This window comes from Aquarana catesbeiana, linkage group LG01 (assembly GCF_042186555.1).
Source record: "Aquarana catesbeiana isolate 2022-GZ linkage group LG01, ASM4218655v1, whole genome shotgun sequence".
Classification (NCBI taxonomy): domain Eukaryota; kingdom Metazoa; phylum Chordata; class Amphibia; order Anura; family Ranidae; genus Aquarana; species Aquarana catesbeiana.
The window spans coordinates 797,670,283-797,695,802 of NC_133324.1; the positions used below are offsets into that span (position 1 = coordinate 797,670,283).

The 25,520-nt window shown below is 41.3% G+C and overlaps 1 protein-coding gene across 24 annotated transcripts in view; it reads right to left on the minus strand.

Annotated features, from left to right (window-relative positions):
* Positions 1-25,520, minus strand: part of SORBS2 (sorbin and SH3 domain containing 2) — a 497,996-nt gene that overhangs the window by 88,500 nt on the left and 383,976 nt on the right. For 18 of the 24 annotated variants that reach the window (XM_073607478.1, XM_073607469.1, XM_073607523.1 and 15 more), the window contains 3 exons: positions 21,046-21,129; positions 14,634-14,690; positions 4,772-4,821 (listed from right to left, as the gene is read on the minus strand). In XM_073607478.1, the coding sequence (XP_073463579.1) occupies positions 4,772-4,821; positions 14,634-14,690; positions 21,046-21,129 (191 nt within the window). The remainder of the gene's footprint in view (positions 1-4,771; positions 4,822-14,633; positions 14,691-21,045; positions 21,130-25,520) is intronic. The other 6 variants (XM_073607555.1, XM_073607532.1, XM_073607601.1 and 3 more) reach the window with 2 other exon arrangements.

The following is a 25,520-nucleotide window of genomic DNA, read 5'->3' on the forward strand; positions in this document are numbered from 1 at the left end:
GAGAAGTTTGGGTTTGTTTGCTTTTTTAAAATCATACTTACCTAGGTAGATGCAGCATCGATGCGATTCTGCATCTGTCCCCTGCCATCTCTAAGGGTGAGAACTGAGCGATTAAACACCGCTGATCGCTCAGTTCTCCCAGCCGCTCTCAGCAGAGAGCAGTGCATGTCAAGTCTCTGGCTCTCTGCTCTGCCTGCCCCATCACTGGAGCACTGGGCTGTGAAGGGGGCGGGAGCAGCTGGCTCAGGCTCCTGGCTGTATCCTGACCATATGGTCACAGTCTTCCCCAGCCAGGACCGGCTTTGTGGCGTCAAACGAGCTTTGGCTGTACTTCTTTATAGACAAGTAAAGGTGCAAACACTTGAAGTTCTACTGTAACCCAATACACTGATAAAAAGTCCATAGGAAGTCTATTAGAGATATAATAATGAAAGTCCACACACTGCCACCACGTAGAAATAGATTCAAGCAGGGTTGAAAAGTAAACAAAGGGAGAGGTGCCTCTAAGTGTAGGTTTAAAAACAATTTATTAGAACATCCGATTGGCAATGCACATGTGTACAGAGATAAAGGGCACATCTGTGAAGGGTCCCGAGAGATATCATCGGTGAGAGGTCAGGCATCCTCCGCTCCTGTCTCTGCAAGGCACCAGGATCCCCGTGAAACACCGCTGTGATGGAGAAACGGCCGTGCGGTGGAGGAGGCCAAAGCGAGGCTTGGTGCCCATGGAGGACGTCACCAGAGTGCAGTGCGTTTTCTGAGCATGCATGCCGGGTATGGTACAGCAGCCGCGCTCCTTTTTCAAGCATGATGCCACCCAGACACCTGCGCACCAAGCCTCGCTTTGATCTCCTCCACTGCAAGGCCGTTTCTCCATCACAGAGGTGTTCCACGAGGATCCTGGTGCCTTGCGGGGTGACAGGAGTGGAGGATACCTGACCTCTCACCGATGATATTCCTCGGGACCCTTCTCACACAAATGTGCCCTTTATCTCTGTACACATGTGAGTTTCCAATCAGATGATCCAATAAATTGTTTTTAATCCTATACTTAGAGGCGCTTCTCCCTTTGTTTACTGTACTTCTCCTTTACCCTAGGTTCACATCTATGCGGTTGATGTGTTTTTCAGCCATGTTTTGAGGTGCCTTTTTAATGCTTTATCGTTTTTCTCTTTAACAAACTGTGTATAGCTGGTGGTTAAGAAATGGGCTGGCCGCTGCGTCCTTCAAAACCAGTGAGTAATCAGCTGTCAGCTGGCTTCCCCACTGAAAGCTGAATGTAATAACAAGCATTCATGGCAATCGAGCGATCGCCCCCTCCTCCTGAACAACATACCAGGCCACATGCCCTCAACATGAGGGGGGTGCTTTTGTGGCCCCCCAAAGCACCTTGTCCCCATGTTGATGGGGACAAGGGCCTCTTCCCCACAACCCTTGCCGCTGGTTGTGGAGGTCTGCAGGCAGGGGGCTTATTAGAAATCTGGAAGCCCCTTTAGCAAGGGGGCCCCCATATCCCGCCCCACCATGTGAATGAGTATGGGGTACCACTACCCATTCACAAAAAAAGTGTGAAAAGTGAGAAAGACACTACACAAGTTTAAAGTGATTGTAAAGCTTTGTTTTTTGTTTTTTTTATATAACAAATATGTCATACTTACCTACACTGTATAGTTCGTTTTGCACAGAGTGGTCCCGATCATCCTCTTCTGGGGTTCCCCAGTGGCGCTATCAGCTCCTCCCCGCATCATATAACCCCCTAGGAGAAGCGTTCTCCTGGAAGCTTACCTTGCGGGCGCACTCCCGAGTCCAGCATATGCGTCCATAGGACTTGGCCCCGCCCCCCCGGTGCCCGCGTCATTGGATTTGATTGACGGGAGCCAATGGCTGCACTGCTATCAACCTATCCCTTCAAGAACCCCAGGCAGAGGTATAGCGCGTCTCTGCTGAGGGATCGAGGGGAGTCAGGTGACTAAAACGGTGGGCTAGGGGGGCGGTCACTGTCAGAAGTTTTTTCACCTTAATGCATAGTATGCATTAAGGTGAAAAAACACAAGGGTTTACAACCCCTTTAAGCCCCTTATTAAAGAATAAAAAAAATAAAAAACAATGTCCCTCTGTGTAGATCACGACGCCCGCCATACTGCCGGAGCCGAAAAAAAAAAAGCTCCGCTCCTGCTGAAGGCTCCTGCCGTCTGCCTGCTCCACCATGTGACGGTTAATAAATATCTAAGGGGTGGGGCCACCCGGTGACGTCAACTGGTGGCATCATACCCCTGTGACATCATCAACCGGGGACCACTAACATCACAGGCTGTCTCTTAGCTATTTAAGAACTGTCACCCAATGGAGTAGGCAGACGGTGAGAGCCTTTGGTGTGAGCAAAGCTTTTTCTTTTATTCTTTTGAGTCCAGCAGTGCAGCGGGCTTCGTGATTGATGATGCATCTACACCGAGGGACATTGTTTTGTTTTTTCTTAAAAAAGGAATCAAAAACTTGTGTCTTTACTTACTTTTTAAACTTTTTTGGTGAATGGGTAGGGATACTATGTACCCCATACTCGTTTACATGGGGGGCAGGATCTGGGGGCCCCCTTGCTAAAGGGGGCTTCCAGATTCCGATAAGCCCCCTGACCTCCAAAACTACATACCAGGGTTGTGGGGAAGAAGCCCTCTTTCCCATCAACATGGGGACAAGGTGCTTTGGGGGGAGGGGGAGCAGAGCTCCTCTGCCACAAAAGCAACACCCCATGTTGAGGGCATGTGGCCTTGTATGGTTCAGGAGGGGGAAGTCCGCTGACAGCTGCTGACTCATTGGTTGGTAAGGACACGGTGGCCGGTTCCCTGGCGCACTCCTTAACAACCAGCTATACACAGTGTGTTATGGGGGAATGCGAAACGCATGTGAAAACGCAACACTTGCATTTTTGGTGTGGGTCTATTGAAGTCTATTGCATGCAAAACGCAATCTGCTGCAGGAAAAAAGTCCATGGCCCTTTCCAAAATGCACTAAACGCATAGGTGTGCATTTTACCGAACCATCTCCTGATTGCATTCGTTTGGATACAGGAATAAGACAGGTGCAACTGGAGCCCATTTTGACATCCACTTCATAACTCAGAGGTAAGGGATTTGTCAAGAGTGGCCTTTCTCTAACCATAGCAATAGGAAACGGAGGATGTAGTGACCTGATCTAAAGTCTTATCTACTGGACTATTTTCATTTGATGCTAAATTGTGTACACTTGAATGGATGATAAGCTAGTCACAGATAACTAAACTTTGATTGGTCATTTTTATAAATTTTGCCAACAGTCATCCAATAATGGGACCGTTCTAATAGATATAAATAGGAAGGTTTACTTGTTGCCAAACTTTATGGAAATTATTAAATCATTACAGGCAGTCCTGTATCAGGTCTGTAGGTTTGTTCTTAAGTTGAATCTGTTTGTAAGTCGGAACAGGTACATTTTTTAAGTGAAGCTCCAGCCAAAAAAACGATTTTTAAGCTTTTTGGATAGCATAGGGAAGGGTTATCACCCTTGTAATGTTGTGCAGAAGATTTCACCTCACTTTCTGTCCCAATGACAATTGGATTTTGAAAATGTTGGGTTGTTGTGGAAACAATCCTTGGTGATAAAGCATCAGTGGATGTACCTTATTCCCATAATAACTCTTACAGAAGTGAATTTCCCCTCCTAGGGGAAGATTTCCTCTCACTTGCTGTTGTCTCCCTCTGTTTGTAAGTAGGAGTCATTTGTAAGTCGGATGTTTATAACTAGGAGACTGCCTGTATATGGTTTCATAAATTAGGTCTAAATCAGGTGACTTAAATCTTAAGATCCTAATCCTAAGATTTACCGTGTAAAAGGTCATTTTTAAAAACTGTGTTTAATCTTTATCAGGGCTTTTTTTTCAGCAGGAACGTGGGGGAACGCAGTTCCGGCACCTCCAGAACTGATTGGCAAGGTATGCTGGAGGATCTATTGAGGCTGGGATCTATTTTTGCGGAGGAAGGGGGTCTATTATTGCTGGGGAGATCTTCTGTTCATGGAAGCTGGAGATCACTGTACTAGGCACCACAGTTATAGTGATTTCCACTAGTTTCCGGGTCTGGTGTCGAGAGGCTACCCTTCTGCATTGTGAACACAGGAGGTCCCCCGCACGGCATGGGCAGCATTCAAAGATCTCCTTGCATTTTCTCAATGAATGTAAAGCAATTTTTCAATCAGAATGTTTTGCATTCAATAAAAAAATGCAAAGCATTCTCTGGATGATGCCTGTTCCGAGTGGGTGACCTCCTGTGTTCACAATGCAGTAGGGCAGCCTCTCGGCACTGGACCCAGAAACTAGTGAAAATCACTGTAGTGAGCTGGACCAATGTACCCATTTAAAAATGTCCACACATATCATTTTTTATTTAAAGCCAGTTCCAGGATTTTGTTTTACAAGCTGCACAGTCTACCAGTGTCACTATCAGGTAGTCAGCCCTGAGCAACAGTATGCAGCTGACACTGTGGCAAGTGCATGCAGATAGCAAGTAGCTGAAAAAGACTGGATGGGATCAGCAGCCCAGAGATTAAAAGAAAGATAAAAAAAATTGAAAAACATATTTTATAAAATAAAAGGAACTTGTACCATAATACTGAATGTCAGCTATTTAGGGTTCAGGTCTACTTTGGACTCTAAGCTTCTTTCTTTCTTTCTTTTTTTGCCCTCATCCAATGCTCAAGTACAACATTCCCATACATTGAATAGGGGGCACAATAGGTTTACCTTGAAGGCCTTTCCATGCCTTTGTCTATGGAGGGTTGGTATAAAGATGTCTACAAGACAAAAAAAAATTAATTATATTAAACACAAAAGGATTCTGAGAATGCGGGTTGTTGTATTTTTTAAGCAGTAAATGTTTTGCAAGCTTTTAAGTGTTGAAGAAGTGTATTAAACATTAACATATTCATTAAATAATTATTATTTTTAAGTATGGTACCCTATGGTATTGTTATGGTTCATTGGCATCTCAAAAAAACACATGCAGTACACCTCTGGAATTCATGAACATTTTCCCATGTTTTATCACATTAAAGACTCTGCAAAAGCACAAAAAAATACCTTTAGATTCTGGCAGAAATGCACTCAGCTCACTATTTCTGATTGTTAAATGACCACAAATTGCCTTCTCTGGACTGAAAATGCAAGAAGTGTGAGCCCTGCTCAGTTTATTTGGCTAAACTACAAAAACCTCCCTTTCTACTCATCTCCAGAACACTGGAAGGAGAGATGTTCTGCAGTTCCATAATATGGGCTAGGCAGAGCTTTTCAGACTGCTTGAAAGAAGATGGCAGAGTGCACAGAACAGCTCTATATTTCTGGCAGGATCAACAGGTTTGATTTTTACGCTATTAAAACAGTTAACTTAACAAAAGGAAAGCACAAGGGAAAAGTTTATTGCTAGGGTTTACATACACATTTCATCTACCAAAATGGTTGTTATTGTAGATACAAGGTACACATTTCATTCTCCAATTTCCCCCCTTTATCATCACTCCAAATTATAGATTATTTTGATGACCAGCCTTCAGAGCGGTTGCACCAGATCCTAAACTTCTATTGATACCATTAAAAATGAACAGTGCTAACTATCAATGTTCAATGTATACATGAAACTATAAAACTATATCTAGTTTGTCTTATATTTCACCATAAAAAAATGTCATGTTATAATTAATCAACAAGAGTGGAGAGCATATTCGTCAGTTTCCTTCCACTCTATACACCAGTGTTTCAACCTCTCACTATTTTTATACCCTGATCATTTGAAGAGTCTCTACTGCCCCCTGCTGTGGAATGTCCCAATGCAATTAATAATATCTTTAAAGCAGTAGTAAACTCTGATACTTTGTTCCTAAATTTCATATAATTCAATGTAATTAGTTATTGTGAATCGTTGCGCCGCCAGGTCAAAGCATATATAATGTTTCTTACTTGAATAAACATTGTTTTTTCTAAAAGCTTCTTCTCAGTTGCAGCTGCCGCCATATTGACTCTGTCTTCCGCATCCAATACCATTGTAACTTCCGCCCTTACTCTCTCTCGATGGCCATAATCTCGCGCTTGCACAGTACTTATCAATCCAAGCCTTGTTTGCGTTTCAGGGCTACCATGACAACCGCGTTCTGCCAATCTGAGCCTGCTGCTGTCGGGCTCTCTCCTGTTTGGGGCTCACCGCCTTGTCAACCAGTGTGACATAACAAGTCACATGAGGTTTAGAGCTCAGCTTGTCAATGGGAATCTATTCTCGTGGGATGTCAGGGCTGACGCCAGGCAAAGGAAATGTTGTAGCCCCGGCATGTAAACACCATTTTTCCCGCATGAAGAACTTGCCGTAAAAATGGGACTAAATGTGCATGTGCCAATGACGCCATTAACCACTTCAATACCAGGCACTTAGACACCTTCCCGCCCAGCCCAATTTTCACCTTTCAGGGCTGTTGCAATTTGAATGACAATTGCGCGGCCATGCTACACTGTACCCAAACAATTTTTTTATCATTTTGTTCCCACAAATAGAGCTTTCTATTGGTGGTATTTGATCACCTCTGCGGTTTTTATTTTTTGCGCAACAAATAAAAAAAGACCGAAAATTTCGAAAAAAACAAGTTTTTCTTTGTTTCTGTTAAATTTTTTTGTAAATAAGTACGCTTTCTCCTTCAATAATGGGCACTGATATAGCTGCACTGATACGGCGGCACTGATGGGCACCGATGAGGTGGCACCAATGAGGTGGCACTAACGGGCACTGATGATGGGCACTGATAGGTGGCACTGATGGGCACTGATAGGTGGCACTGATGGGCACTGATAGGTGGCACTGGTATGCAGCACTGATGGGCACTCATAGGTGGCACCGATGGGCACACATAGGCGGCACTAATGGGCACTCGTAGGTGGCATTGATTGGCATATATGGGTGGCACTGATGGGTACTTATGTGTGGCACTGATGGGTGGGCACTGATGGGCACAGATGGGCACTGACAGGTGGCACCGATGGGCAATGACAGGTGGCACAGATGGGCAATGACAGGTGGCACTGATATAGCATTGCTGGGCAGATATGGTCATTGCTGGGCAGGTCTTTGGCATAATAGTGCCAATCAGTGCCCATTTGTGGGCACTGATTGGCACAGATTGGGCACATGTGGATGGCCATGGGGTACATACCTGGCCATCCACGTTGCCCCTTCCCTGGTGGTCCTAGTGGCATCCCTGATAGTCCAGTGGGGTGATCTGCGGGGGGGCTGCGCTGATAAACAATCAGCGCAGACCCCCCCTGCCAGGAGAGCCGCCGATCAGCTCTCCTCTACTTGCGTCTGTCAGACGCGAGTGAGGAAGAGCCGATCAACGGCTCTTCCTATTGACAGCGTGATCAGCCGTGATTGGACACGGCTGATCACGTGGTAAAGAGCCTCCGCCGGAGGCTTTTTACCAAGATCAGTGTAGCGGTGTGTCAGACTGACACACCGCTCCACCGATCGCCGCGATGCGCGCCCCCGGGGGCGCGCTGCGGCATGTTATCCTGCTGGACGTCATATGACGTCCAGTCAGGATAACACAACCACTTCCCGGACGTCAATCCGCTATAGGGCGGGCGGGAAGTGGTTAATCAAACCAGGACCGATTGCACTGAAAAAAAGGAGGTGGGAAGCGATCTACACAGAGCAACTAGTTCAGTAGTTTAGAACGAATAATATGGGGGAAACTTAACGATGGGTTTACTACCACTTTCAGTGAAATACTAGAGAAACAAGGATGCATAATGTTTGGATATTGTGGATATAAATTAATTTTTCAACATTTGATCTCTTAGGCTGGGCATACATTATACAATTTTCCTTTAGATTTACCAAAACCATATAATATGAGGTCAAACCTAAACACTTTAACTATGTAGTTCAAGGGCCTGCCTGATTGCACACAAATTAAAAGGTAAATCTAAAGGAAATTGAATAAGAAAATTGTATAATTTATGACCAGCTTTAGAGAGTAGTCCACAACTTGAAGTGGTATTAAACCCAAAGGCAAAAATGCATTATATTTCAGTTTACCAGTTCTTAGACAAGGCGGCTGCATTAGATTACTTTTTTAGGCTTTCTTTCCTTTATTTTTATGTAGTGATCTGGCCAGTAAAGCCTGGTACACACGGGCCAGATGTCAGGCGGCATCAGCAGGTTCCGTGGAAACCAGCTGACATTTGGCCTGTGTGTACTGGAGTCGGGCCAGGAGAAGGAGCATGACCGAAGAATGGCTGAGAGCGCTGACAGGAGCGTTTTGGTGGGGGGCCCCCCTATCAGAACACAATAGAACAGCAGGGGAGATTGCTGTACTAACATCGGATAGTTAGTATAACGGCTCCTCCTGAGCTGCCAGTTATTTTTCTTTCAGCCCTGCTGGGTTGAACGAAAAAAAAAAACTACTACTGTGTACTAGGCTTAAGTCTGTTGTATTTCTGGTACAATAAATGTTTATTGAAGATTTTAAAACATTTTATTACATAACAAAAGAACACCCACACAGGGGGCTGGTAATGGTTATATGTAGACTGCCAATAAAAGGTGGGTTTGTGTACAACTGAACAATAAGCAACATTTCAGAGATTTGAGTACACGGCCTCATGGCACAAGCCGTAGGCCTAAAATACTGACTGAGCCAAGTCTGTTGTTTTTAAATCAAAACACACTGTCCTACGGATGTAGCAGTTAGAGGGTTGAGACAAACAATTTAACACTGCCAGGGGTGCTAAGAATAACCAGCTTTTATTTGTGTAAAATCCAAAAGGAACAAAACTGTTGTAACCACTTATAAAGTGTAAGCTAGAGTTTGCCTCCAATTTGTTTGTGTCTCTGAAGCCTGGCCATTACTCAGCAGGCTGATAAAAAAAAATAAAAAAATGGGCAGATTACCCCATCCACACAAGCAAGGTGGATGAAGAAATCCTTCCCGCTATTTTATTAGATCCTGATAGCAGGGACTAATTTTCCAATATTTCTTTCAGCCAGAAAGTGATCATTAAATAGATGGATTGGGATTTGGCCAGTTAAGCAAGATTCGATCCATCTATGGCCAGCTTTAATCTGCTACTACATCTAACACTCCTCTTCTCCATATTAACAAAGCTGCTGTCCAAAGGTATCTCTGTTGCTCCTTCATCCAGAGTGGAGGCATGCTAAGGCTGGATTCACACTATAGAACGCAGCGGCTCACAGCAGGAGTCTGGTGCGTCTCCATTCACCATATCAGGTCCGATTTCAGCCCGAATTTTGGGCTGAATTCTGACCTGAAACGGACCAAAAGACACACAGGACTCCTGTGCAATTCACACCTGAGATGTGTGAACTGGCTCCAGGGGTGTCTGGTCCATTTGGGGCACCCGGGCGCTGCCCCCCCTGTCCTATCCACCCCCTATATGCAATGGATAGATTCATGCATAGCATGATTCTATCCACTGCCACTGCGGTCGCCACCTATTCATGTGTCTGGCCCGAATCACTAAGCATTTGAATTAGAGCGGCCAGGTTTTTTTTGAAGCACCCGATTAGAGCCATAGGCCCTATTAGGCTTCAATATAGAGTGGACTCAGGACGCAGAGCATTGCGTCTTAAGCCCACCCAGGTGTGTTGCAACAGCGAATTAAAATTTGCTGTTGCAACACTGATCCTCCTCCCGGCCAATCGGGAAGCAGGTATGAAACCTGTTTCCCGATTGGCCAAAACGTCAGGCAAACCTATTGGATGCCAAGCGCCGGGAGGAGGAGAGAAGAGACACCGCGGAAGCTGTTCCAAGTGTGGACACCGAAGCAGCTTTCCCCGAGCCCGCCGCGCTCTCACCGCCCGCATCCAACGTAAGGACAACGGGTGGTGGGGGGGTGTGTTAGTGCCAAGGGGAGGGTGTTGGTGCCGCGGGGGGGTGTAGTGCCGCTCCACCGGCAGCCTGGGGGGGAGGCGTTGTTTGCCTCTCCCCCAAAAAAAACCCACCAGGCGCCACTCACTGGCTCCATAGAGAGGGGGAAACCAGCATCCAATTCGCAATAGTGTGAACCCAGCCTTATAAAGGAGGTGTGTTACTAGTCAGATTACCAGGTGAAAACAGAGTGAAAAAAAGCCTAAAAAAAGAAAATGAATGCAGCCTCCACATCTAAGGATTGGTAAGCTTCAATATGTAAAATTTTTGGTTTTCGAGGGTCAAGACCGCTTTAAAACATGAAAGAAAAGTATATGTTCTGAAATCAGAGGCCCTGTAAAATAAAGTTACGTCACATGATATTTGCGCAGCTATCAAGTCTACATTTTGAGGAAACCATACACTAAAATGAATTTTAGCACTCACAAACACTATATAATGTACATTTTATTTTGTATTTTTGTAAAAAATAAAAGTTGGGGTTGCACTAAGTAAACAGATACCAGGCATATCAAGTCTTTAAATTAGAAGTCTGTGAAATGGGGAAAAACTTTGGTACCTAAAATCACCTATATACGCTTTATAAAATCTATTTAGAGTTATGATGGCGCTAAAATGTTTGCTCACGTTGATGTTGGCTCTATGCACATTTGCATTTATTTAACTTTATTGCTATCACAGGCCCCATACATGATAGCATTGGCAGGTGACAGATTCTCTTTAAGAGGGCAATAGGGCACTCTGTGACAGCCAATCAAGCGCAAGACTATGCTTGGCTGTTTCACCGGCATTTCAGCCGCGATTCTGATAGATTTAAACCCAGAAATGCTCAGAGCTAAGCGCTTCCAGGTCCATTGATCGCAGAGCAGATTGGGGTATAAATTCTGCAGATGTGAGCTTTTGTTTAAGTCCTTGACTACCAGGATGTCTATAAATGTACCTTGATACAAGTGGTTAAAAAGTGTTACTAAACCCAGGACCCTGCATTCACTATATCTGGTCTCCCACAGTACATAGGACATGGAATACAATTATTTTAGTAAATATAAACTGCTAAATACCTTTTCTCATCAGCAGTTAGAACAGTCTTGTGACTTATATCAGTGCCTGGTTAAAGCTTGTAGGTTGAGTTTTCATTCTGCTCTGACTGTTCTAGGAGACTGCTGATTGGCTCTCTGCTGATCACATGCAACTTCCCAAAAAACCTCTCTAGCAATACACAACAAACTGAGCATGCACAGCTTGTCCCCTAGCCTCTGTTCTATTAGGAGATGGATTGGGGACAGTGGAAGAAGGGGGGGGGGGAGACAGCAAAGACAGGATAAAACAGCCTTTTTACCCAAGCCACAGGATTAACCCCTTAGGTTTCACAGTGAGTATAACCAGCACGCTTTACTGTATATACAGACTGATTTTACTGTTGTGGGCTTAGTTACACTTTAATCTTGAATCTTGAACTAGGAATATGCAATTCTGTGTGTTCCTAGTTCTTAGAACAGGTGTTAAGATAACTTTTACTTTGTACAGCTAATCTTCAAAAAACATTTGTCTCAAAAAGGTTAATGCTAAATGCATGAAAAATACTTATAAATTAGAAAATTTAGGCTCCTTTGCCAACTATCGCTATGGGATTGCTGGGGAGTTTGAGATAAATTATACATGTATGCTAATGAACACGTCTTCATATATCAAGTTAATAAGTAATACACGATTTATACGTATACTTTTTGCAAAATAAATGCACCCAAAATATTTAATAAATAAAAATGCATTTATTTATTTTTTGCATGATAGTCTGGAAAGCATTGCAACCATGATCAGTGGATAGCGGGTGCAACGCTCTGGCACCTGTAGACTATTCCTGCAGCTGCTTGTCCGCAAGTGAGCTATAAATGTGGTGATGTCACTGCTCCATTGAGATCTACAATTCTTCTGCCGCAGTGGCAGATGTGACTAATAGTTTTATCAGGCAGTGGAAATCAATTGCATTGGTGTCTTTTATTTATATCACTACTTATTTGGAAGAGTTGCACAGAGTTGCTAAACAGTTCTGCTCCCAAACATGCAATGTCCAGATTGAATTCGGTATTATGCTGTGGACACGGACAGATTTGATGAAAATATGTTATTTGAGCAATGACTTAAAGTGATTGTAAAGTCTCGTTTTTTTGTATGTTTTTTTTAAACAACAAACATGTTATACTTACCTCCTCTGTGCAGTTGGTTTTGCACAGAGCAGCCTGGATCCCCCCTCTTCTTGGGTTCCTCTTTGCTGCTCCTGGCCCCTCCCTCCTGTCGAGTGCCCCCACAGCCAGCAGCTTGCAATGGGGGCACCAAAATTGAGTCACAGCTCCGTGTGTCCATTTAGACACGGACCCCCGACCCAGCCCTGCCCCCTCGCTCCCCTGATTGGCTAACTGACTTTGATTGACAGCCATGGGAGCCTATGGCAGTGTATCAGCCAATCAGGAGGAGAGTCCCAGGCGGCTAAGACACTTGTGGACATCGCTGGAGAGAGATGGGGCTCAGGTAAGTAATTAGGGGGTGCTGGGCAGGCTGCTACACACAGAAGGTTTTTATCTTAATGCATAGAATGCATTAAGATAAAAAAAACTTCTTCCTTTACAACTCCTTTAATACATGTCCAGCTGTTCTCTTCTCAGAAACAGATTCCTTTATTTTTTTTTTTAAATGTTATAAGTCTATGGTGCCTGCTCCCCTCTCATCTCACTGTTGCCATCATTTACCTTACTTGTTTTCATGAAGGGTCTCTGTGATCCTTCACAATTAGTACTGGGTATAATTAGTATATTTTTCACTTCACCCCATTAACATTTACTACTATTATGCCCCGTACACACGTTCGGACATTGATCGGACATTCCGACAACATAATCCTATGATTGTCGGAAAATCCGATCATTCTGAACGCGGTGACGTAAAACATGTACGTCGGGACTATAAACGGGGCAGTAGCCAATAGCTTTCATCTCTTTATTTATTCTGAGCATGCATGGCACTTTGTGCGTCGGATTTGTGAATTTTGTAAATTGTTCAGAAACAGAACTCAGAGTTCGCTTTTAAGTTAATTAGGACCCCTTTTACACTGAGGTGCTTTTCAGGTGTTTTAGAGCTAAAAATAGCACCTGTAAAGCGCCTCTCATGTCTTCCCAGTGTGAAAGCCTGAGTGCTTTTACACTGGGGCGGTGCGCTTGCGGGATGGGAAAAAAAGTCCTGCAAGCAGCATCTTTGGGGCAGTTTGGGAGAGGTGTATACACCGCTCCTCCACCACCCCTGCCCATTGAAATTAATGGGCAGCACTTCTGAAGCTCCTGAAAAGCTCTTTGGAAGCACTGCAACACAGGCACTTTTAAAAGAGCCCCGCTAGTGGCCGAAAAGCACCACTAAAACGACGTTAAAGCTCCGCTAAATTAAGTGGCACTTAACTGCTGACGGACCCCCGCCCCAGTGTGAAAGGGGTCTTACTGTTAAGAGTATGTAAATATATATATAAGGTGAGTACAGCGCTAATAAAATAACAACATGACAAATTTTCAAATTTGCAAGTGAAAAATATGTAAAAAAGAAAACTAAGTCCCAGTGAAAAATTCAGTCCATAAATAAAGAAAAAAACCAAACATCCATCCATATGAGATAACGGTGACAAATTGTAGAAAATCGTGAAAGATCCTGCAAAGAATGTGCATCCAACTACACACCCAAGTGAGTAAGTAGCCTGCTTACCAGCTATCCGTGACTGCTAAGAAGCAGTCTCACCCAGCATAGGGAAATTGGTCTCCCCAAGACCCTTAAAGATGTCTGGAACCACAGCTAGGACGATGCCACTCAGAAAATAAAAGAAAGTGCAGATGCTGGTGTCTCATTACAACTGAGCTGCCTGCTGCTGAGTCTTGCAGGTCAAAATGGATGACGCAACCTGACTCTCCAAAGCCTCTGCATGTAAATACATGTACAAAGCCTGGTTCATCCCACTGATAGTAGGAAACTTCTATGGCATGACCGATATACAGGGGTAAGTTAACTCAGTAGCGATTTACAGTTTGATAAGAATATTAAAGTATAACTAAAAGGCCAAACGTTGTCTTCAATTTTGAGAGAGTGGAGATGAATTAGAACATTAGGTTTTTATTGCTGTATGTGTCCCCATTAGGAACATTCACCCTCTTTATTTGTTTACCATTATAATTGAAAGTGAAAGTAAAAGAAAATCACAATTTTTGGGTAGTTCCCTGAAAAGTAATAGAGCGGAAATCTTAAAATGGGGACACTACTTCTGGTGATTCCCCTAATTTGCAGGGATTTCCTCTCACTTCCAGTTTTGGCTATGGAACAGGAAGTAAGGGTAAATCTCCCCAATGGGACACAGATGGCAAAAAAACCTGACAGATTATAACCCTCACTTAGGCTATCCAAAAATGTAAAAAAAAAAAAAAGCTTTGGCCTACAGTTCTACTTTAAGACACTTGATGGCCCATAGCCTAGCTATAGGTTCATTTTGACATTCTACTGTTCTTGTTGCACATCTATGCTTCTTGATTAGAGGTAATATCTTCCTACTCTAAGAAAATATTTTTCAACAGACGCAATGATGTACAGCAGCCAACACATTTTACCTTATGCACGCAGACCATGCAAACAAGGAATAAGATTTAATTTACCTCAGTAGACACACGAGGGGGGCTCTCTTGCATATAATCCAATAGTTTTTTAGGAGGCTGGTGGCAGACATAGAACAAAAACGCAGAGGTGAAATGGATAATCATGATAGTAGGCAGTTATCAATGTATTGGGGAATGGTGATGGAGTTATTTTGTCTAGAAAACTGACTTCAAAAGTGAAGAAAACAAACTAGTGAAGTAAGAAAAAGCCAATAGAGAGGTTAGTAAGCAGCTGTAAAATGGCTCCATGCAAAACACACAAAACAATAAGCACACAGCTACACACCAAATCTACAAACATATTTTCCACTGAACCGGCCTAATAGCTTCAGGTAAAGAAAACACACAATCAATTCACACACAAGAAAGACATGCTGGTCCAGCATACAAAAAACACCCTATTTTGCACCATTTGTTTCTGTGCATCCCAATAATATAAAATGATGAACTGCATCATTTCTTATTAGATATTGTGTTTATCTTTGGAAGTCATGCATACTTTATGTTAAGATGTAGTATTACCACAATAGGCATTGTGGCTCTTTAGGTTTGGAGATCACGATGGACTGACTTGATCAGTCACTGTTTGTAGGTAGGTAAAGATTCGGGTGGGTAGAAAGTAGAAAGAGTTCCCTTCCGAATGTTTGTGCCCAACTTGACAGGAGGTGGTAGTGAGCCCTATCGGTTACTGCCTCATGGTCCAGCCTTATGGTTGATTCCACATGTAGCCTTAGAAAATTGATAGAAGGGAGCGCCCGGTATCCAGTGTATATAACTTTAAAGCTGTTTATTGAAGGTAGCAACAAGTAAAAATCAAGCCAACATGTTTCAGGGGAACAGTGACTCCCCCTTCTTCAGGGCTGCTGCATGCTAATGTTTGGGGGAAGGATCCCAATGAGGTGTGCCAGCGGAACAAGGATCAGACAGATGGGTGTCGGTTGTGGGTCCAGCACCCAGACACCTATCCATCTGATCCTTGTGCGACAGGATCGATTTTATATGTTGCTACCTTCAATAAACAGCTTTAAACTAATTTACACTGGATACTGGGCACTCCTTTCTATATACTTTACAACACAATAGTTATTGGTAAGGGGAACATACCTATAAGTGGGGGGGGGGGGGGGGGTTATCTATAGTTTCATTTTCCTGGATAGCACTGTAGCAGAGCTGTAATCTATGGAGTTGCTGTAAGCAGTAGCCCCATTTTCAATGTACAGTTGTGCTCATAAGCTTACATACCCTGGCAGAATTTATGCTTTCTTGGCCATTTTTCAGAGAATGTGAACACAAAAACTTTTCTTTCACTCATGGTTAGTGTTTGGCTGAAGCCATTTATTATCAATCAACTGTGTTTACTCTTTTTAAATCATAATCACAACAGAAACTACCCAAATGACCCTGATCAAAAGTTTACATACCCTAGTTATTAATACTGTGTACTGCCCCCTTTAACATCTATGACAGCTTGAAGTCTTTTGTGGTATTTGTGGATGAGGCTCTTTATATTCTCAGATGGTAAAGCTGCCCATTCCTCTTGGCAAAAAGCCTTCAGTTCTTGTAAATTCTTGGGCTGTCTTGAATGAACTGCACGTTTGAGATCTCCCCAGAGTGGCTCAATGATATTGAGGTCAGGAGACTGAGATGGCCACTCCAGAACCTTCACTTTATTCTGCTGTAGCCAATGACAGGTCAACTTGGCCTTGTGTTTTGGATCATTGTCATGTTGGACTGTCCAAGTATGTCCCATGCGCAGCTTCCTAGCTGATGAATACAAATGTTCCTCCAGTATTTTTTGATAACATACTGCATTTATCTTGCCTGCAATTTTGACCAAATTTCCTGTGCCTTTATAGCTCACACACCCCCAAAACACCAGCGATCCACCTCCGTGTTTTCACAGTGGGAATGGTGTACTTTTCATCACAGGCCTTGTTGACTCCTCTCCAAATGTAGTGGTTGTGGCCAAAAAGCTCAATTTTGGTCTCATCACTTCAGAAGGTTTGAGGCTTGTCTCTGTGCTGTTTGGCATATTGTAAGAGGGATACTTTGTGGCATTTGCGTAGTAATGGCTTTCTTTTGGCAACTTGACTATGCCTCCTTATTGTGCATCTTGAAACAGCCACACCACATGTTTTCAGAGAGTCCTGTTTTTCACCTGAAGTTATTTGTGCGTTTTTCTTTGCATCCCGAACAATTTTCCTGGCAGTTGTGGCTGAAATTACAGTTGGTCTACCTGACCGTGGTTTGGTTTCAACAGAACCCCTCATTTTACACTTCTTGACTGGAGTTTGAACACTGCTGATTGGCATTCTCAATTCGCTGGGATATCTTTTTATATCCCTTTCCTGTTTTATACAGTTCAACTACCTTTTTCCGCAGATCCTTTGACATTTCTTTTGCTTTCCCCATGACTCAGAATCCAGAAATGTCAGTGCAGCACTGGATGAAAAATGCAAGGGTCTGTCAGGAGTCCAGAAACTCATTGGCCTTTTTTTTTTTTTTTTTTTACACACACACACTAATTACAAGCAAACAGATCACAGGTGAGGATGGTTACCTTTAATAGCCATTCAAACCCATCCGTGTCAATTTGTGTGCATGTTATCAGGCCAAAATCACCAGGGTATGTAAACTTTTGATCAGGGTCATTTGGGAAGTTTCTGTTGTGATTATGATTTAAAAAGAGTAAACACAGTTGATTTGATAATAAATGGCTTCAGCCAAACACTAACCATGAGTGAAAAAAATGTTTTTGTGTTATTCATATTCTCGGAAAAATGGCCAAGAAAATCATAAATTCTGCCAGGGTATGTAATCTTATGAGCACAACTGTATATATGAAAGGTGCTCTGACAGTGTCTGAATAAGAACGCTGCTCTCTCTTTCAGACAGGAAATCTCTACAGTACTGCAAATATCAGCAAAATCTCCAACATTTTATCAACTATATTTTGAGACTCTACTGACATGTGATGTGTTTCAGCTTTGTAAATATAGAAAAGAACTTCACTGCATCTGTATAACATTTCTTGAAGTAAATTTGGCATAAACCGGAGCAATGCAAAGTGAGGTGAAAAATTCCAAAAGCAGAGATTACTACCTTCACCGAAAATTACACAGCAAAACGATCAGTAGATCCAGATTAATAAACAGAATAAATGATAGGAATTTCTGACAGGTATACCCAAATTAGTAATGTACACCTGTCTACAATTAGATTTTTAATCTATGTTGTTAGAAAACACCACCATAATTCAAATGTTGTTAATCATTTTATAGAATATTCTACAATGGTGCTCTAGTTCATACAAGAAAGGGCAGAGAATACATATTTCCTTGGTGTTTTCCAGCACATAAGTTACTCTTCCCGAGTGAATAAATCTTTATGTTTAGCTTATTTAAAAATGCTCAGTGACAGTTCTGTACGGGGGTACATGATTCTATAAGGTAACATAAATGATTACTATAAGAACCAAGACGTGCTGTAGGTCAGCCAAACTCTGCCTATCTGGCTGGAGAATGGTCCATTGGAACCAAAGCCCAAAACTAAAAATAACATTCTGCAACGTATATGTATTTAGAATATGATTACTAGAGAAATGGACAAGAAATATCAATGAATTAATGAGATGAGAGCAGAATTTGCACTTTGTTATAGACAATGCTGGTCTGAGTGAAACAAACCCAATATTCCTGGGCTTGTGTCCGTAACAGGGAACTCTGCACTGCTGAATCTTGCAGTTCCTCTCACATTCTTTTAGCCATCTAAAGCCAGCAAATAAGTTTTTTCTTTTCCATGTGGTATGCCTAATCACACAGACAACCAAAACAGAATGGGAAGCTGTGTTCAATGAGACTTCATAGAACTTCTATAGGAGAATCTGGTAACATACACATAGAGTAAGTGCTTTCTAACACCGGCTAATGTGTTTTTGAAAATATTGTAGAGAGCTGTACTCCAACCCTTCAGCTATAATGCTGTCACTGAAGGAGTTTCCACGAAAAAACAAAAATCCTCTGCTTGTTCTAGCTTCTAGGTTTCATCGAAAAGCTACATTTATTTCACTTGGAGCACATGCCTCCAAACTCCTCAGTGCGCTGGGCTTCAAACATTGTGTGTAGCATTTTGTTCAGCTGCCAATTCTTTGATTCACTCCTATCCACCCTAGGTCCTTCTGTGATGTGGGAGGTAGACTCACAGATATAGTTACTCCAAGTTGCAACTGCCCAGCACTTTCCACCTCTATAATCAGCCTTATACGTGTCTCACTGAAAGGTGACAGTGATGTAGGAACACACAGCTTGTTTCAACCTCAAAACGGGATGAACCCACCCAATCACACATCTACAGAAGCTCTATTCAAGTTTTAGGCAAGTTACTCAGGACACAAAACTGAAACATAAAAGGACGGCGCTAATTCATCAATATATAAACATTATTGCATCACTAATGCATAATTATGTGCATATATTAACAATATAATTCCTGCTATAAAAGTCCACACGCCAAAAAAAGAAATAATGTTTTGTGTAGTAGTAGGTTATCTTAATTGTCCATGCTCCACCAACACTTGTGCGGGAAAAAAAACACACTCACCAGATACTAGATCCTAAAAAAACTGGTGTGGAGATCAGATCCTTAGAAGGATAAGTGACATCAAAGAGGAATGATTTTTTAACTTAATAGCATCAACTGGTATAACTCTGGAGTCATAGAAAGGCAGAAGCTTAAAAAGAAACAAAGTTCATCACATTGTGCAATATAGCCTGTGCAAACTTGAAATAAACCGCTAGATAGTGCACTTACATTCATTGGTGCTATAGGCTAGTCCCAGCATATACAGCCAAACAGCGGGGATACACGCAGTTCCCAAGACTCTTAGCGTGCGTTCCAACACACCAGAGACTGGAACTAGGCGTACCGGAAGTGACGTCAGTGCAGGCGAGCGCGCAGCCTCAATGCGTTTTGTGTTTCCACATCTTCAGCAAGCATACCTGTTTCTTTTTGAGCTTCTGCCTTCCCATGAATCCAGAGTTATACCAGTTGATGCTATTAAATTAAAAGATCATTCCTCTTTGATGTCAACTATCCTTCTAAGGATTTGATCTCCACACCAGTTTTTTATGATCTAGTATCTGGTGAGTGTGTTTTTTTTCCCTCACGAGTGTTGGTGGAGCACAGACAATTAAGATTACCTACTACTACACAAAAACATTTTTTCTTTTTGGTGTGTGGACTTTTCTATCAGGAATCATATTGTTAATATATGCACATAATTATGAATTAGTGATGCAATTAATGTTTATTTATTTATTTATATATTGAGGAATTAGCGCCGTCCTTTTATATTTGGGTTTTTGTATCTACTTATGAGTGATTTGTTCACTTGAAAAAAGGGCAGCTTTTTCTTGATTTCACTTAAATTTTTGTTTGGTCTCATCACTTTTTAAATTTACTAATTATAAGTTACTCAGGACGTTTGCAGATTTATTTTAAAGAAGGACGTGTTCTAGAAATCTTCTGTGGTTGTTGTGAGGTTCAGTCTATTCCATAAAAAGGGACATACAGGGAGTAAAGGTCACTGGATATATGTGATCCCACCCCTAAATGTAACCTTAGATCTCTGTGAAATGCTCAGTGTAAAAACATTTCACTTTTTCATGGTGTCCCAGTTGAATTAAAACTTTACCAGTAGCTTTACTATGACCATAGTTATAATTCCGGTCTGCCACATCATATACAGGGCAGCGGGGTGGGGATGATTTTGTTGCTTGCTATGTGTAATAGGAAGTGAAGATCCCTCCTTGTTTCTACAAGGTGCCAATTATTGCATATTAACAATAAACCTTCATTAATCTGCTCTTAAGAAGTTAAAAATATAGTAGCCTTAAATCAACATAAGCTTAACTTAATTTAGTTTTCATAAATAACAAAAATCAGCTGGATAGAGAATTCTAATTTATTTAGGTTTGTAAGAAAAGCTTTCTTCATAGCGGGAGTTTTATACTGAATAAACATACTGGCCACACAGGATGCTTATTAATAAATGGTAAAGGTCTGCAGTTGTTCCTAAGACCTCTAATGAGCATTTTCCAACTTGTGTGTCAGTGTTGGGAAATGGCTAGACAGGATACAGCATGCAGACATATGGGACAAACTTGATTGTCAGTCCATAACTTACTAATAGTTCAAGAAGATCAACAATTTCCTTAAACATAAATCATGCTACAAGGGCATGTTATCTTCATCCAATAAACTGTTAAAGATTATCCTTACTTCTCTCTCCAAATAGGTGCACAGCGTATGTTAATCCACGATGGTGCATAAGTGGGAGTTAATGAACCATAAGCTTCAAAGGATTAGATTTTCCTACCAGCTATTGTAAGAATTAGTATCTAACCTCACTTACCGGATGTCCAAACTCCAGCTCTGAAAAGAATTTATACCATGGTTCATTTTCTAAATCTATCTCATCAGGATTTATACGACCATTCTGGAGTAGAAAGCAAGGAGGGGGGAAGGAAAAGGTACTCAAAAATTGCATTTGCTAAACTTAACAGCATTCGAGCAGAAAACACAGTAGCACATTAATACGACAAGGGACTAGAGAGCACAAGATGTATAGTAGAATAAGTTTCTCAAGAGTCCTAAGGTTTATCAAATTCCACCGATTCCCTATTATTTTACTAGGCCCATCTTATTCCTTTATGTTTTGCCATAACAAGATATGACAAGTAGTATTGGTCATCAGTATGCCAATGTTTACAGTATTCGCATTCCAGGATGTTTTTCACACATCACTCACAATTACTGGTATGAGACTAGCAATGTTGGGTTACTGCTGGGCCTAACCAGATGGTGCCTACATGATTATAATATGAATTGACTCATCTTCTAGATTTGTTTCAGTATTAGAGACCAAAGGTGCTGCGCACACATATATCTCAATACTAAAAGATACTAACCACACAGTGTTTAATTTACATTGTCCTTTCTATTTTTGTATGTGGATGATGGCACTGTAATTATTTTAATTAAAAAAAAATGTAAGTACCTTTTTTTCTAATTGATATACAGCTTTCACATGACCCAGCTCTTTCTGTCTGCAGGGAAACATAAGCAGGAGGAGCTTCTAGTCCTCTGCTGCTGGTCACATGTTCAACAAAAAAAAAAAAAAAACAGCTTAACAGCCTTTGGAATACAGAGTAAAAATAAATAATTAATATCAATAATGGCGTCCATGCCCCAACTGGTCATAGCTGTTTTGACAGACAAAAGTGTCTGTTTTGGTGGCAAAAAGGGAGCCTACTCAATATTAGGTGGAGGGTCATAAAGTTATGGCTGATCTGCATATGAATTTGTTTATTTGATTATGCAGCTAAACAATATTCAACCAACGTTATATATTGTCTTCTTTTCTGGTTCCAAATCCTTCTAATCCAAATGATCATTATTTTGCTGCAAGTAGATATCTGTGCAGACAGGGAACATGGCAGGTATTATTTTAAGAAAGCATCATACAAGACAAGATAGACGTTATATAATTTTATTCCATGCAAAAGCTTCACCCCGATTCCTCGTCACCATCTTTATAAAGCCAACTAAGATTATACTAGTTTAGTGCTATGGTAAAACCAGAAGCTGGAAGTATTTTAAAAACCTGAAACTGGCTCGTCTGAAGGTATATTCAGGGTTACCAGGTCTCCTAAATACCCAACCCAGAAAAGAACACCATAGTTTTCCAGGTTTCTGGTTTCTAAATTCTTGGCTCAGAAAATTACTTTATTGGCTGTGATAAATGGCCAATACATTTTTGAAGAAAACAAGATTTATACCACCACTAAAAACTGATAGATGTGACATTTACAAAATATGATACAATCTCATTATGCAGGTCCTGGTCCATGACCTGGCAAAGGAAAGCTAGAGAGTTTGCAGAAGATGGATATGTAGGACATTATCACATTAAAAGGTCTCTACAAAATAGTAGTTGTGTCTCTCATTAGTTGAGAGAAAAGTAGTTAACTTACAGCTTCCTTTATGAATCCATCAGGAGTGGATATTAATGTAGGTTAAACATGTGTCTTGGGTAGGTTTAAGGGTGGTTCACATGGCTCTGGAAGTCACCACTCCAGACCCTAGAGGAGGTGACTGGAATAAAATATTACTACAAAAATAAACTCGCTGGATCTATATGTTCAAAGCCACAGAACCTCCAGGCCTCAATGAGATTATCAGCTTTAAGCCCATTTTCGAGGGCTTTACCTCAGGGAGGTCTGAGCATCTTATGTAAATGAGTTATAGGGGGGCCTTTTTCCTTTCTTTTGGTTTTTTTTCTACCTCTGTCAGGTGTTCTTTCAAGAAGGAAGAGTTAAGAGAGAGCCTTGGAGAAGGCATTGCTGCACAATGACTAACACTGTTGTGGGTTGGATTGCATTGCAGCATACTACTATTGTTTCACTACATACTGCAACGCTTTGGGAACAGATCCTATTCATAAAAATGTATACTGTTTTTTCAATGTTTGAAAATTCAGACAAAACACATCATTTACATCATTACGGACAATTGATTGACACTACAACATATTTGATAAACTATACCCTGTCTTCATTAATTGCAAACAGCAATAGGGCTTGCCTCAAAGGAGACTGCAAAAATTATCTGTCTATACTAAGCAGCTGAATTCTGAAAAAAGTACAGCACATCGCCATCACTAAACAAAAGCCTGTGCTGCCTTTTTATAATCTTTCATGACAAGGTCTTCCTCTGTGTAGTGTATAACAAGATATTTGGCATACTGTGACTTTTCAGGGCAAGTAAGATTCCAGCAGTACAGTATCGAGGTATATTTGGGTCTGTGGGACAAGTCTCTTCTCCCACGCCATTTACCTCTACATATAAACACAGCTGAAGCTCTTGGGAAATCTCTGGCATGCATCACATGATTGATATCCTGTCACTAGTTTTACATTTAGTTTTTATACACTGTTAGATTAATCAAAGATGGAGTATTTATGTGATGAATACAGCAAACTTTGTTTGGCAACATGCCCAGGTTATTCCTGTCTTATAAAAACAAGCCACACCCGCCAGACTAGACTGCTAGTGTACTGTTCCTTTAATTATAGATTTTCCCACATCAACTGGAATCAGCCTAGAAATGTTACCATCACTTTAAAAAGAGCCATTTGTAGAATTAAAGTGGACCTTTCATGCACAGTTGACAGTGTGCAACACTGCAGTCTGATTAAAAGTTAAAATACAGCTAATGCCACATAACCTATCAGGATAACATCAGCAATAAAATAAGAATTCTATTTCTGTGTGTATCAAGTTATTGGAAGATTGCGTGTGACAATTAGGAAGCTTTACTAGACTATGAAAACTGTCATGTACAACAAGCACACTCTGTGACGTTACATTTTAGACACTTGTAAATTGTGTTATCTGCATAGCTGTGCAAACAGTTTGAAGAATATTTGTCTGCACATCACATTGAGTACTGTTCAAAATGAAATTTTGTGCCCTCTTTATGATCAGCACAGAAACATGTCCGTCCATAAAAACATAACAAATAATCACCAAGTTAAGAAACACTTGCCTTCTGGGACGTACTCACTCCCTCATCTCATATACAGTAAGAAGACTCTCCCAGTGGTTGTAGTCTCAGAAAATTGCTTTACTCCAAGCATACAAAAGCAAACAAAAAGAATACCTCTGGTCTCAGGATATCAAATTAGTGTCAATGTTAGGAATGCCTATAAAAGGAACTATACTCATGTAGGATATACTGAAAAGGTAAAATGCTTATATGCTGCTGCTAGTGTTTTAAAAAAGCATTCAACCCTCTAGGACACTAGCAAAAAACAGCCATGATGGTTAGGGGTGGAGTTTTACAGGGACTGGCTTTGAACTTTTTTACATTTGCAAGTATCCACCTTCTGGAGGCAGCTGCATATAGCCCACATTGTCAATTACTCTCTTCCTGTGTCCCTCAATGGACAATAAAGAAAGGCTGTTTTGTGGTCTGGATCAGGGGCTAAAGATAAACTCGTTTTATTGTCCCTGGCGATTTCCAATTTCAGTTCATCAAGTGTGGTTTCACGTGTAGGATACCTACAGAAGTAAAAATGTTTTCTTGTAGGATACCTCTCAGCGGAACCCATTTTATTTCAATCTATTAAATTCACCAGAAATACACTGATGAAAATATATATATTAAAAAAAAAAAAAAAACAACAAACACACTTATTACTGCTTTTTTCTTTTGCATAAAGTGTGGCAGGGTTAGGACCTCTGTTTGTGTTTTTTTCAAATTATAATTGGTCTCCTCGTTGTAAAGACACTTACACTGATAGTGAATACCCAGAAAAGAATTGAGGGTAACACAGCCATAGAAACACTATTTGTAGGATGTATGCTCCTATCAGATTATTCGAAGACAGACCATAAACATTCTATGGACTTGCCTTAGTAAATACATTAAAATGTGCATTATGCAGAGCTGACATTGGGTTTCTATTTTTCATTCAGTAGAAAGCTGAAAAGTGTTAGCACAAAATTAAAAAGGAAGTAAACCCCGTACTTTTTTTTTTTTAGTGTTTTTAAAATATAATGATCCAACAATGTATTTGCAAGGCTTACACATTTAAAGGTGACTAAATCGAGGTTTTAAAATACCCTTTTTAGTTTTTGTAAAATGTATTTTCTTCCAGGTATTGGCTGTGCCATCTTTACTAATGATTGCTGAATCTTTTGTGGAAGTCATTTCCTCCCTTACTTTGTTTTCCTTTTTAAATCTTGCGCATGCGTGATCGCGTCTAAACCAAGCCTCTATCTCGATCGCCTCTCTCACGTCTATGTGCTGCTCTAGTTCACTCC